The sequence below is a fragment of the Anopheles ziemanni genome, chromosome 3, assembly GCF_943734765.1.
Source record: "Anopheles ziemanni chromosome 3, idAnoZiCoDA_A2_x.2, whole genome shotgun sequence".
Classification (NCBI taxonomy): domain Eukaryota; kingdom Metazoa; phylum Arthropoda; class Insecta; order Diptera; family Culicidae; genus Anopheles; species Anopheles ziemanni.
This window is the reverse complement of record NC_080706.1, coordinates 86,507,427-86,522,508: the sequence shown is the minus strand read 5'-3', so window position 1 is coordinate 86,522,508 and position 15,082 is coordinate 86,507,427. Positions and strand designations below refer to the sequence as shown.

General features: G+C 41.4%; 1 protein-coding gene across 1 annotated transcript; it reads left to right on the top strand.

Moving 5' to 3' along the window:
• Positions 1 to 1,648: 1,648 nt before the first annotated feature.
• LOC131285709 (uncharacterized) lies at positions 1,649 to 6,095 on the top strand. Its single transcript, XM_058314565.1, has 4 exons — positions 1,649 to 1,711; positions 1,999 to 2,240; positions 2,317 to 2,434; positions 6,000 to 6,095. Exons 1-4 carry the CDS (start codon positions 1,649 to 1,651, stop codon positions 6,093 to 6,095), a joined length of 519 nt encoding a protein of 172 aa, XP_058170548.1.
• The last annotated feature ends 8,987 nt before the right edge of the window (positions 6,096 to 15,082 follow it).

Genomic DNA, 15,082 nt, shown 5'->3' with positions numbered 1-15,082 from the left:
TGACACTTGACACTTGATTTGGTTTTAATATGTTGTCGGACATATAAGAATTGTTCAAGATTCCAAATTTGCTTTGTTCACACTCTAACGATAGTTCTATAATTTCATTGCTATATAAGCGATAAATAATCTTCCTTGTGAAAATGGTTTTATGCAACTCCAATTCTTCTGTTTATTGCTTCCATAAAAACAAACAAATGCTTGCTTCAAGGTCGTAGCAATTCAGGCCCCCTTAACGTAGAAGCTCTTAAAATATAAAAAAATAATCTCACAACATTTGAACTGTTTTCCTTTGGAGCATAGTACTAAGAAACTCTAATGTTGGGAGAACAAAATTAGCGTAATAAATCGAATTTTCATAAAGCCACCAAGTGTAGCATCTTGAATGATAATTAAGTTTTTTCTTACGATAGTGAAAATTAGAATGGTCCAAGTTGATAGTGTGGTCAGTCCACAAAAGGGCCAAACAGATAAAACGTTGACAAAGAAATCTCACACTGAAAAGGTATCATACATCGACATGAAAATGTAATGATAAGGAATATCATAAATTAAGTAGAAAAGAACAATCGACAATCTTTGATTAGCCAAAACAAATGATTCAATGAAGTAGTTTTAAATTGTAGTGAAAATAGATTCATGAAAATATCTATTTAGTTTAAATATTCTCTTTTATTTGGAGCTAGCTCAATGGTTGGCATGAAAAAGCGTTGTTAGCTACAATCGACGAAATGGGATTTATTTGTTTACGCACAAAGCAACTGAAATATTCAGTATATGAGTAGCAGACCCGTTCGCAGACATAAAATGAATAGCCCCGAACGTTGATTATTTCATCATCAAATTGGTTTTCAAATAAAGCAAAATGAGGGAGTTAGACATGTGCCAGTGTTTTACCTTCAATTATATTGAAATGATTGGCTTACTTTATTTAAATCAAAGAAAAAAATGGAGACAACTCCCCGACCATGCCTTTTGTTTTTGGTATAGACGCTTTCCCAAAAGATATTACTTAGGCGTATTTTTTTGTAAGAAGCCTAAATACGATATACAGGTGAACGTCGATTATCCGGGGGTGTCGGGACCGAGAGGTCCCCGGATAACCGAATTCCACGGATAATCGAACATATACTAAAATCCATTTATAATACCTGGTTTGAGTCTCGGCTAGTTCACTTTTGACCAGTTCCAGTTAGTTGATTAATCATAAAAAATGTTTGAATTACTTTCCTATGGTATTTTTATTGCTATTTTCGATCAGAGAAAATTTATTTGACACATTATTGCTACAAAATGTTGTGAACCAACCTAATATTCATGGAAACATTTAAGCCCGGTTGTGCAGTTGTCAGTTGCAAGACCCCCGGATAATCCGCCCCCCGGTTAATCCGGCCCCGGATAATCGACGTCCGACTGTATTACCAATAGATGCATCTAAACAATATCTCGACAGAAAAGAAACACAGTTTTGCTAGTTGTATCATTAGTTAATAGTCCACATGCTTCACTCGCGCTGATAACAAAACGGTAGGTAAGTTGCCCGCCACTCAAACCACCATCCCCATGCGGCTTAAGCTTTCATTTCAAAGATCTACAGAATAATCCTCCAGAAACGCAATGTCAACGATGGACGCTTAGGTAGGAAGAAATGACAACGAGAAAGCGTTTGGAGGAGTTAACTTTGTTGCTGTGTTTGAAAGTCGAATTTCGAGTGAGCTTTCTTTTGTTTGTTTCTCTCCGTTATGCAAATGCAGTTTTGGTATGTATTTTTTCCCTTTGTTTTGTTTTGTTCAGTGTTTTTAATGATCTTTTGATAACTATTCATATTCACGATGTACAGACACATGCACCATCGCTCACCTACATCTTACATTACTCACAGACATCGTCGAAAATAAAAAAAAAACACATGCTCATAAGTAAAAGAGAAAGCCTTGATAATTTGAAATATAAAGGGAACTGCTCATGAAACTAAAACGTTTTTTCCTTCATTCCCAGGGCGGTGGCGGATTGGTGCAGACCTTGCGCAAAAGCTACAGCCTGAGCGATCTATCCGAGCCGGACACGCAGCGCACGCAAGATGAGGTGGACGAGATTGTAAACCGGCCGCAGCGGGTGCTTCGCTCGAAGAGCTCGCGTTCGTCCTCCGGCAGCCGTCAGATGGATATGTACTTCCCGGAGGTGGAAATTGCCGGCACTCCGTACCATCATCAGGTTCCGACAGCGGTACCACCGTACAAGTGAGACAATAATGGCAACTGGAACGACATTTGCAGATCGATAACAAGCCTTTTATACTTTCCAAAACCTGCACAGTTACATTCGCTCGTCGGACGACATCAGCTCGGGATACTCGAGTGCGGAACCGGGTCTCAGCCGAACGGCGTCGATGAGCAACACGGCACGGCCGAGACTGAAATCGAAAACGCGTGAAGTAAGTAGCCGCTAGGGTGTAGGCGGAAAATCCAATCGAGAAACTGGGTTAGGTGAGCCCTTATTCTACCTACCTTTAGGAGAATAAAAAACGCGATTCCCTTCTTTGGGTTCTATAGGGTTAATGCGTGAGGAACAGATGTACCTTTACTTCTTTCGTATTCAAAGTGGAGAAGACCATTTGTTCAACTCGTTCCCCAAAAGGACACTAGAAAACAACGAAGGCGTTGCTTGAAATCCAAAACTACATCTAAAACAAAATTTTCAGATTTTTCTCACCAGTTTTGTTCAGACCAGTTCCGTTGACTACTCTTATGTTTTTTGAGCGGGGGAAGAGGTGTATCAAGAAGTTAAAAACGTTGAACGATAGTAAACAAATATTTTAGAAACTAGCCGTTTACAGAACGAAAAGAAAACAACAGAGTTTTTTAATTCGGTTGTTTTAAACGAATTATCTATTTTCCGAATCATCAACTTCGGTTTTCTTTTTGCCATTATAATATTTCTTGAAACCTCAGCTACATTACATTTTTTTAAAAATTAGAATAGGTGTAGTTTGCTCAGTCCAATGCTACGCTTCCTCCAAACACTTTAATAATCCCATTCGGATGGTTTGAATTTCGTCCTTTAAATTTCAAGTTAATTTTTATTTGTTGATTCTTTTTATCGGATTTTGTTGTGGATGGTTGTTGCTGGCCCTCTTTTTCCACCTTCGACAAGACCGATGATTACGAAGACGACGTATTTTACGACGGCCAGGACGTTAGCGGTGGAAGATCAGGTGTCTCGCCCTCCTTTTATCAGCAGCGAGCGACAATCTACGAAGTGCCTCAGAGGACATCGTTGCCAGCCATTACGCAGGCTGGACACACCGCCGAACTGGTTGGCTCCACTGGTCCGATCTATTCCAGTGGCACGCAATCCAGCGTCCCGGGAGTCGCGTTGAACGACAAGTATGCAATGTTTCTTGCCTGGATGGAGCAACAGAAGAGGCGCGAAGAGATGACGGGGAGGCAGACGATAGCAGCAACCGTGGATGGTACTGCGAATGAAAAGGAACCAGATGGAGAAACGGAGGAACGTCCAAATATTTTGGACTCAAAAACGTCTGGAACCAATCAGATGGAGGATCTGCTATTCGAGAAAGACGCACAGGGGCACGTAACTACCGAGGAGGGAAACGAAAGTTTACAAAATGAAAAAGAGGCGACCGTTGAAAATATCTCCCAGGAACTGGAAAACAGTACCAAGGAAAGCGTAAAAGCTGGAACAAATAGTACCAATGATGATCGCTCAAATGTTGACGATGACTTCCGAGACACGATATCCGTTTCTTCGACAGAAAACGATGAGTTTTTGGAGGTAGAAACAGTCGAGTCAATGACTGTCGGCGAAGCAGTTTCCGTTGGCGACGATAACCAACGCAATGTGAATGATATTACAGAGGAAAGCAACCAGCCAGTGGAGACGACTGACGAGAAATCTAAGGAAGACACTGTGAACGAGGTCGAAGTACAACCCGTACTGGAAAATGAAAGCGATTCACTGGCGGAGCAGAATCCTGAAGTGGTAATAGAAAAACCTCTGCCTGAAGAACCAAGCGAACAGCAACTTTCGTTCACGGTAGAGACGGTTGCCAAAGAAGAGCCGCCACAACTCTTGCAAGCCATCAGCTCGACCAGCCTAACTGCATCCACGTCTTCACTGGCAACGTCGGAAAGTAGTGAAAATAGTGTTATCAACCTGGGCATCAGCGATTCATCCCAAGCAGCCCATGCGAAGAAACACGCATCCTTCGGAAAGCAACGAAAGGCGCCGCCGGTGCCCTCTGGAGCATCCTCTCTTCCCGGTCCACCCGAGATGGTCGTTGTTCGAGAGCAACGTGTCCCCAAATCGCCAACCGTAGCAACAAAAGTATCTTCCCCACCTTCCAGAAGCCAATCGATTGAGAGAAAACCGGCTACCGGTGTTGCGAAAGTCAGCAATAGTACCAGCTCACCCAAGCCGAAGAAGTTCATGAGTTCCCTGACGGGAATGTTTAAAACGCACAGCGAAACAGCACCCACCGGTCGCCCCCGGACTGAATCGCCAACGACCGCGGCAGGAGCACATCCGAAGGAAACGGAAATCTAAGTGGCAAAAATCCGACGCCCACACATCCACGATCCACTTTGAAGTCCTGTCTTCATTTGAATCTTTCGATCGTGGACACAAAGGTTAGCGACGGAAGTGGAATCGGTTACGTTTTACGTTTGTGTGTTTTTTGTCATAATTTTTAGTTTGAGTTTTGTGTTTTGTTTGGTTCGCTTTTCCATTTTGATCGATTTCGTTTCATTACAATACCTTCGTCATTTGACTTTATTTTGACCATGGAACTGTGCTTGGAAGAAGAAAGTATTGTTCTTTTCAATCTATTCTTCGAATTTCTTTACAACACATTTCGTGTATCCTAGTTGAAATATAACGCATAGTAAGATGATAGAAAGATAGTAGAAGTGACTAAAAAATAAAATATCAACGCTTTCCGCGTCATGCAAAGGTAAATGATCTTCTTTTTGAGCTGCATGCCATGCATCAAAATATGCAAATTATTCATCAATGATCATTCGTCAGTAAAATTTTGCGTGTTACATAAAAGTATGAAGGCATGAAACATATGAAGACAATTGAATAATCTTTAAAAGAGATTTAGATCTACTTTGCTACAAAAGCATAAATAATACTGCGATTATTCTTTGGAAAGTATTTCTCGGGATGTGCGTCAGAAATCTTAAAATTTTCACTTGTTTGTATACGGTGTCATGGCTTCAACACTACACACATTGGCCAAGCAGTTTTTAGATCGTTGCATTAGTAAGATCAGTTTTGTTAAAAAAATTTTTATAAAATTTATAAAACCAACGGTTTTTGAAGACCAATCTTGTAGAACTCAGCTGATAAAAAAAAGATACCATAGGCAGTCAACGTATTAACTCTCTATTCTCCTTTCAGCATCATCAGGGTTTATTATGATCCATCAAGCCGATGTTAACCCCTATTCGAGGATTTTGTTGTGATTCTTTCAATTAAATCCCTTCACCTCACACCAAAACAAATTTCATTTGGCGAGATAATTTTGTATTATAACACATCAACATACTGATAACAAATCAACATACTTAAACTTTACGAAGTTCCGCTAACTTAACGAATGACGAATAGGTGCTAATTCGGACAAGAGATGACGGAACCCACGCCGTCGAATGCGTTCGTGGGTCGATTTGTTAAACTGTCGCGAACCCCCCAAATCCATTATTGTTATGATAAACTAGGACATTTTTTTTTAATTCAAACGCAATTTGACTATATGTGATAGTATATTCCGCCTTATAGAAAAATGGATCGCATCAAAATTGAACTGCTATGTTTTGACGATAGGAAAGAGAATTGATAAGATAAAAATGCATGTACGCCAGTCGCTGGTTCATCTGTATCTTATATTATTACCATATTATTCGCTGCGCGAACAAGAAAAGTAAAATCCAACGGATTTCACTATAAATCATTGTGCCTCGTTGTCATTGCAGGAAAAAATGTCCGCCAGCTGCACCACGCTACCACGCACCAAGAAGCCGGAGAAGGTCACGAAAACGCGCTCGAAAACGGAAAAACCATCGATCTAGACATTATTGGAGGAGGAGCTGAAGAAAAGTAAAGGATCTTGATTCGAATGTCGATGTGGACTTTGGGATGTTTTCTAAAACAAATCAAGGAATACAAGGAATACAAGGAATGAATAATGAAACGCCAGCTGTAAAACTCTGCGGTACCCTGTATCCTGCTTCGTTCTTTATTTATACTTCAAGTATAAGTTCTTAGCTCAATGTATCAACACACGCCACTAGGCATTACAATGCACCCATTTCTTATAGGCATTTATAAGTAGACAGAGAGTGGTATACCTAGCTAGAGAAAGATTGGTGAATTGAAGCAGAACACGGTACGATAATGGATGCCAAAAGTAAAACGATAAGCTGATCGGTAATAGTGGTTGATACGATTAACGAACGTACCCACACGCACAGAGAGTTGTAGGATAATTGAATAAATGTAGTAAGAGCTGAATCCCGCGAAAATGAATGTCTTATAGGAGAATGTTACATTTCTTTCTTGCTTCGCTTAGTAAGTTCTTAATTCGCTTAGTAAGTAAAATGGATAATTTATTTGGGGAGCATTATCTTCAGTTTATATAAAAATCTTATTTTTCGTTCAGTTCGAACAAATCGATCTATTATTATCCCTCTAGATAGAACTAACGCACAAACCCCTATTCAATACTATTATTTTAGGGAATAGCCCTGATGTTTTTGTGTTGTTTTCTCGTAGCAATTATGTCATTTGTAGACAACTGTACCATACTGAGCTTGACTAAGTTGTTTTAAAAAACACACGAATTGGTTAATGCTTCTCTTTGGTGTCATAATGTTGCATCAATTGTGATCTCGTTTCCACTTTACAATCATTATGATATCCTTGACTCATTTTAGCCAAACCCATGTTTCGTTTTTCACATGTTATATACATGCTGATCACTGACCATAATCATCTCCATTTCGTGCTACACTTCACATATCCATAGAACCGTTGAATTCATTCAAAGTGACACTACTGTCTAAATGGCATATAAAAGCAACTGCTCCGCAACTGGTCAACCAAAACAATTCGATCGACATACTTGTGCTGGACTTCCGGTAGTCCTACCCACAAACTATGATACCTTTAATGAACGTTAAACGATATCAACAAATATAATACCGGTGACTTTGCAACCCGATCAAATTGATAACGGCTCTGACGCCTGAACAGGATATAAACGTTGTAGGATGGATAGGTTTAACATACAAACACACATAAACTATAATAAACGATTGAATGGGGCGAAGGGCAGGAAGGAGGAACGAATAATAAGAAAAGAAAATATTACAGGAACAGTACCGAGGGCGATTGGTAAACGACTGGTGTAGAGAACTTAGTTAGAGCAAAGGAATAAAGGGCACTCCCAAAACACATGTTTTATGGAGACATATTCTCTATGAAAAAGGCATCTGGGGTGGCATCCTGATGGTCAGAAAGACTTTTGTTCGTGTGAGCTGATGATTAGAAAGGAACTAAAACTTAACAACAAAAAAAAAATAGACGAGAGTAGCGTATATCGAGTAGAAATGTAATGGCGAAGTGAAATGTATGGTACCCTACTAGCGATAGAAGACATATTGTTGTTCGTTTATTTCCATCCTCTTTTCACTACTTCTTGGAAAACCAGATGCACCCGTATAAGGTGATACGCTCAATTGCAGGCAAATAAAAAAACGTTGCATTGCATTGAACTATGCTTATTTCCAACAAAATAACATCTCTTGTAACGTTTTGGATCGAAAGAAGCGTTTAGGTTATGGTAAGATTATTATCAGCCCTTCATACTTTAGTTTGAAAAATATCAATCCATGGAAGGTGTGTCCACTAAGTAGAGGACAATAACAATAACGATAACCTAATAATACTCTCGGAAGCGAGGTTTTAATGCTACTACCGTGCTCATTCATGTGTGCTTGTATATTAAAATACATAATTTTAATACGTACTACAGAATTTCAAAGCATCCTACATTAATGTGCGCTTTACCACTTTTTTCATTTGAATCCGATTGATTGTAAGAGACCGTAGGACCTTTCTCCTTCAAATAAGTAGCCTTTTCCAATTTTTAATACATTTTCTTGATCATTGCGTTGTTGATGCAAAGTAAGTCAATAGCAGCGATAACAACTGGAACACCTTTCTTATTGTGTGTGCAATGGTGGAAATGGTCCAATGAACTGGAAAATATTCTCTTATTTGACAGAGAAAAATCCTATTGTTTTTTGCAATCAGCTGGATTCAAATAGAAAAAGTGTGTTTTATCATGCACAAAAAACTGATGCAATTGTTGTTGAATATATTGTTAGCAAAGAGTATGGTATAAAAAGTCCTATGACCATTGATGAAAGGGCTTACGGGTTTGGGAAACTCCTTACTCGGGGTCCACACTACAGCGCGACGTCGCCTGACAGGAGCTGAACTCCATATAAAAAAAACCATGCGCGATGTCGCGCGAATCGCGCTAGGTTTTTTTTGCATGGAGTTCAGCGCCTGTCAGGCGACGTCGCGTTACGCGACAGTGCAGTCTGGAAAGCGTGTTAAGCCGCTAATAGACGGCGCGCGTCCGACGCGTCCGCGTCCCGAATGTTATCGAACATCAGTCAAAATGGGGTCTAATTGACGTTTAACGAATTGTCATTTACCCGCGTGGGACGCGCATCGTCTAGCTAACCACCCGCCATTTTGAACGCGCGTCGCCAGCTTACAATCATTTTATTTTAAGTATTTAAGAAGAAAAACTCATTCTTTCTTAGCGTGGCAGGTGTGATATGTGTTTTTATACAACAACCACTCAACGAACTAATTACAACTGAACATTTATATTGAAACGTCAACGGACGCGCTAGCGCGTGGAACGCAGAGTTGCTTGCTCGAAGCAACTCTGCGTCCAGGCAGGCGCGTCGGCTAGCGCGTGCCGAAAGTGACCTAGAAGATGTCAGTTTGACAGATTGTAGATAACATTCGGGACACGGACGCGTCGGACGCCCGCCGTCTATTATCGGCCTAAGGTTTTATGTTTTATCGTGCTTACTAAAACTCGGTCTTTTTTCTTGCCCTGTGGCTATTGAATTTGGGTTGCCTTTGACTCAGCTTGTTAGTGAACTGTTGCCGGTAAGTAAATATCAATCAAGAAATGAATTTACTTCGTTCAGAAAATACTAAAAAATGTCAACAACAATACAATATAAATCGAGCCCAGAAGCAGCAGTGAAAACATTTGAATGAATTTGTGCTGAGTGTAGCCAAACACGTTGGACGGCATTTCATGAATTTGGCAGAATTGATGAAAAAAGCATCAATGTTTCTCCATTGGGTAAAAGAGTAAATGAGAGTAAAGAAAACCACAAAAATTATCACTCAAGAATCTATTCGAATATTGAACAAGACGCTACTCTAGCGAGGTGTACTTAATGTTGCGATCAGTTGAATATATTTTAATCATGAAATCACGTTTTCTCTGATTTCGGCTATGAACATTTTGAAACAATATTCTAAAAGAAATCGGAAAGAATCGAACATGAAACTCCCAGTCGAAGGATTGTTGCAGCGCTTTGTAGACCTGCGGTCAAACAACCTCGAGGAAAAGAAATAAAAGTTATAAACTAAACCCAACTCAAAATTTTTTTGCAGTTCCTTTATTACAATGAAATTGTTTACGGGTAACAAAAACATCTTCTGTGCAGCGATTTAAATGTTTATTTAATTTGAATATTTTTAAACACATCAGCTCATTTACATTTACATTTACATTGTTTACATTTACATGGTTACATTACAAAATGATTACATTTTTATCAAACAATTGATCAATACAATAATAAATCTAACTACATCTAACTACAAAAAAATAAAATAAGTAATCCTGCCAAACACCGATCCATGGCAGGCGGTGTCATCCTTCTTTGACTGTTTTTCCTTTGGAGCGTCGATTTCGGAATCCGTGTTTTCCTCCAGGAAATCGTCATCTTCGTAAAACATTTCTGCATCTCCTTCTTCGATGTCCCCTAGCGAAGGTTGCCAGCCCTGGAAATGAGTGAAAACATCTTTTAATACACGTAATCTTTTATTTTTTCTCTTACTTACCAATACATCTTTTTTTACCCTCGGGTAGCAAACGCCCACATCTATAACGTTGTCGTCCAGAACGTCGACGTCCAGAACGTCGTCGTCATCCAGAACGTCGTCGGCGTCCGGGACATCGACGTCCGGGACATCGGCGTCCGGGACATCGGCGTCCGGGACATCGGCGTCCGGGACATCGGCGTCCGGGACATCGGCGTCCGGGACATCGGCGTCCGGGACATCGGCGTCCGGGACATCGGCGTCCGGGACATCGGCGTCCGGGACATCGGCGTCCGGGACATTGGCGTCCGGGACATCGGCGTCCGGGACATCGGCGGACGGGACATCGGCGTCCTGGACATCGGCGTCCGGGACATCTTCGTTCGGGACATCGGCGTCCTGGACATCTTCGTTCGGGACATCTTCGTTCGGGACATCGGCGTCCTGGACATCTTCGTTCGTAACATCCTCATCCCGCATTTCGTCAACTGGTCCGAATTCATCATTTACTTCTATTGAGCTCCACAAAACGAATTCTTCCTCTTCCGGCTCCTTTTTGGACCTAAAACAACAAAAGAAATCGATCATACCCATTGTGTTAGTTTTGAGCATCCGTACTCAATCGTTACAAATGCTCAAATAATGAAATGTGAATGCTGCGATTGATTTATAGGCTGTTTCGAAGGTAGTAAATTTCATTTCATAGTCTACTAGATACAATCGGTTTTATTTAAAATTTTAGCAATTTCTTTTAAGATCTCAGTTGGCTGAGATTTAAAATTTTAGATCTTAGTGCACACTTATCTGATGTGTATATTTACTACGTGTAAGGTTTTATGTTTTATCCTACTTACCAAAATTTGTTCTTGTTTTCTTGTCCTGTGGCTATTGAATTTGTTGCCTTTGACTCGGCTTGTTGGTGAACTGTTGCCGGTAAGTAAATATTCACCTAGAACAGAATTTACGAAGACCTCGTTGGGAAAATACTACAAACTGTCAACAACAATACAATAGGCATCGAGTCCAGAAGCAGCAGTGAAAACATTTTAATGAATTTGGGCAAAGTGTACCCAAACACGATGGGGGCATTTCATGAATTTAACAGAATTGGTGAAAAAAAGCATAAATGTTTCTCCATCGAGTAAAAGAGTAAATGAGAGTAAAGAAAACCACACATTATCATTCAAGAATCTATTCGGATATTGAACAAGACGCTACTCTAGCGATGTTCACTTAATATTGCGATCAGTTGAATATATTTTAATCATGAATTTATGTTTTCTCTGATTTCGGCCATGAACACTTTGAAACAATATTCTAAAAGAAATCGGAAAGAATCGAACTTCCGGAAAGAATGAAACTTGCGGTCGAAGGATTGTTGCAGCGCTGTGTAGACCTGCGGTCAAACAACCTCGAGGAAAAGAAATAAAAGTTATAAACTTAACCCAACTCAAAATTTTTTTGCAGTTCCTTTATTACAATGAAATTGTTTACGGGTAACAAAAACATCTTCTGTGCAGCGATTTAAATGTTTATTTAATTTTAATATTTTTAAACACATCAGCTCATTTACATTTACATTTACATTGTTTACATTTACATGGTTACATTACAAAATGATTACATTTTTATCAAACAATTGATCAATACAATAATAAATCTAACTACATCTAACTACAAAAAAATAAAATAAGTAATCCTGCCAAACACCGATCCATGGCAGACGGTGTCATCCTTCTTTGACTGTTTTTCCTTTAGAGCGTCGATTTCGGAATCCGTGTTTTCCTCCAGGAAATCGTCATCTTCGTAAAACATTTCCGCCTCTTCTTCTTCGATGTCCCCTAGCGAAGGTTGCCAGCCCTGGAAATGAGTGAAAACATCTTTTAATACATGTGAGAGTGAATAGAGACCCAGAACAACGGAACTAAGTTTGGGAATATAAGGCGGGTCTGCGGTAAACGGTCGGTCAGTCGTAATCGAACCAAGCTCAGTGACAGTCGCGCTCGGAACTAGAACAAGTGGAAATAAAGAAGAAACTACAGTAAAAACTCCCCTCTCGTTATTTCTCTCTTTACATTTGGTGTCAGAAGTGGGATTGCGCTTCAACATTGCACGCTCGAGTTTTGCGAATTGTGCCTTTTGATTTTGCGCAATGGCAAGTGTAGAAGAATTAGTGGAACAATTTACCCGTATCGGCTTGGTGAAAAGGTGTGAGACCTTGGGACTCAACACAGACGGCACGAAGGAGGAATTGGCTGGTAGAATAATGGCGCATCGGGAAGGTGGAAGTCAAGACATCACGGGGGTGGATGACTATGCGGACGCCATAGAAAGGGACAGTGTATCGTCACGAGAGAATGTGAATCACGAGGTCCAGAGTGTGTCCATTCACTTTAAGGATGTGCAAGATTATTTGCCTACGTTCTCCGGAGCCGAAGATGTGTGTGCATGGGTGGTTGAGTTCGAGACGAGTAGCCAACTTTTCAAGTGGCATGAACTCCACAAGCTTATTTACGCTAAACGTGTGCTGCAGGGCGCAGCCAAGGCTTTTGTAAAAAGCATTCCCGAAGTGTCGTCGTGGAAGGAGCTAAAGTGTGCGCTAGTGGAAGAGTTCGAGGAAAAAGTGTCGAGCGCAAGTGTCCACGAATCGTTACGACACCGGAAGAAGAAGACAGAAGAAACATTTACGGAATACATTTACGCGATGTGTGCAATTGGGAAAAAGGGACACGTGGAAGAAGAATCCCTTTGCGAGTACATAGTGAAAGGGATAGACGACGATCCCTTGAACAAAGCCTGCCTGATCGCTGCGAAAACAATTAAAGAATTGAAAGGTCGGTAAAAGAGTAAATGAGGCCCCGGGCTAGATTCTCCTCTTCCTGCTGGTTCACATTTAACGCCTGAAGCTATGCAAAGCGCGACACATGCATTCGTTTCGAATTTTTGAACGCTAACGGTTCGCTTAAAAGACCATAACGGTTTAAACTAATCACGCAGTGGAGGTTGAATGTAGATTAATATGCTTTTACATGTTAAGTTACTAGTAAGTAAACTATACCACACATGATGGACAGCATGAAACAATGAGTTTAGCCGAAGAAATGATTTGGAAACGGCGGCGCGCCCGCAGCGAGCGAAGCGAGCGGACTGCGCTAGGTCTACCGAAAAAGAGAGTTTGTTATAGTTTTGAGAAATAAGGGGGGCCCGTGGGCCCCCCTCATACCGCACCCCTAGGTTGATTGCGTAGCCGAAATTAACGGTACACACTACGGTTCAAATACTCGTAGGTTGAATTTAACGAATTAATGTATCACCAATTGCATACATTCAGTTTAAACGTCCACAAGAGGTGTAGCCACGATCGAAAACATGGCGGCCGGGGCCTCATTTACTCTTTTACCGAAAGGTCAAATGAAGGGATACGAAAAATTGGTCGCCCAAATTCGCGAACAACGTCAGAAGCGACCAGTAATCACAAAGATTACGGATGGCAACAATCCCAAACAAATAACAGCGGCCAGCGTAAAATGCCGTACCTGCGGGAAAATGGGACATTTTGCCAAAGAGTGCCCTAACAAAGTAGCAGGACCGGTTTGTTTTGGCTGCAGCAGACCAGGTCACCGAGCACGCGAATGCAAAGACAGACCGAGTTTTTCCGGGAACACCAATTTAGTCAGCGGCGACAAAGGGGGAACGATCACCATGAGAATCGGAACGAAAGAGCTAAACACCCTTTTCGATACGGGCAGCCAATACAATCTTTTGTCCGAAGAAGCGCAACAGGCCATACGATTCCCAAGCGTTACTCCGACAACAATGACCCTCAACGGATTCGGCGGCACAAGAACTGCGGCGTTGGGAACAATAGTGACGACAGTGACGATCGACCAAAATGAGTACAAGGAAATACAGTTCTATGTTGTTCCTACTGGAAGCATGTGTTACGAGGCAGTCATCGGAAGAGAGGCTTTGAAAGATATGGAAGCGACGGTGACGAAAGACGGCATAAAAGTGCGCCCAAGTGGTAAGAACAAGGAGGAAGAATGTGTGTTTAGCGGTGACGTGTTTATTTGCGAGCCGGACAAAATAGTAGTACCACCCAAATTCCAGGAGGCAATCGATAGTGTCGTTAGTAAATACAACGAAGCATGGTGCGAACCAAAATTGGAGGACGGTCCAGTGAAATTGAGAATACTCCCAAACGAAAGCATTGTTCCTTTTCGACATACACCGGGGCGACTTGCGTACCCGGAAGAAAAAGCCGTTAACGAGCAGGTGGACGAATGGCTATCAAAAGGGATTGTGCAAGCTTCGACGTCTGATTTCGCCAGCCGGGTGGTCGTGGTGAAGAAGAAAGACGGCAGCAATCGTGTATGCGTCGATTTCAGGAAACTGAACTCGATGATACTCAAAGACGGATTTCCAATTCCGCGGATCGACGAGGTGCTGGAGAAGCTTCAGAGTGCAAAGTGGTTCTCGGTGATGGATTTAGAAAATGGATTTTTCCATGTGCCGGTCGACGAGGCGAGTAAGAAATACACCGCTTTTGTGACGAAAAAGGGGTTTTACGAATTTAATAGAGCACCGTTTGGGTTGTGTAACTCTCCTGCGGTGTTCATGCGCTTCGTCTACCACGTGTTTTTGAACTTGATCAATGAAGGCGTGTTAGAAGTGTACATGGACGATTTGATCGTTTACGCAAAAACGGCGGCGGAGTGTCTGTGGAAAACGGAGCAAGTGCTCATGACGGCTGCAGAACATGGACTCGCGGTGAAATGGAAAAAATGCATGTTTATGCAGTCCTCAGTCCATTTCCTTGGCCACTATGTGGAAATTGGCATGATTTCGCCAAGCGCCGAGAAGATCAATGCTGTGACCAAGTTCAGTGTACCGAAGAATGTGAAGGCTGTGC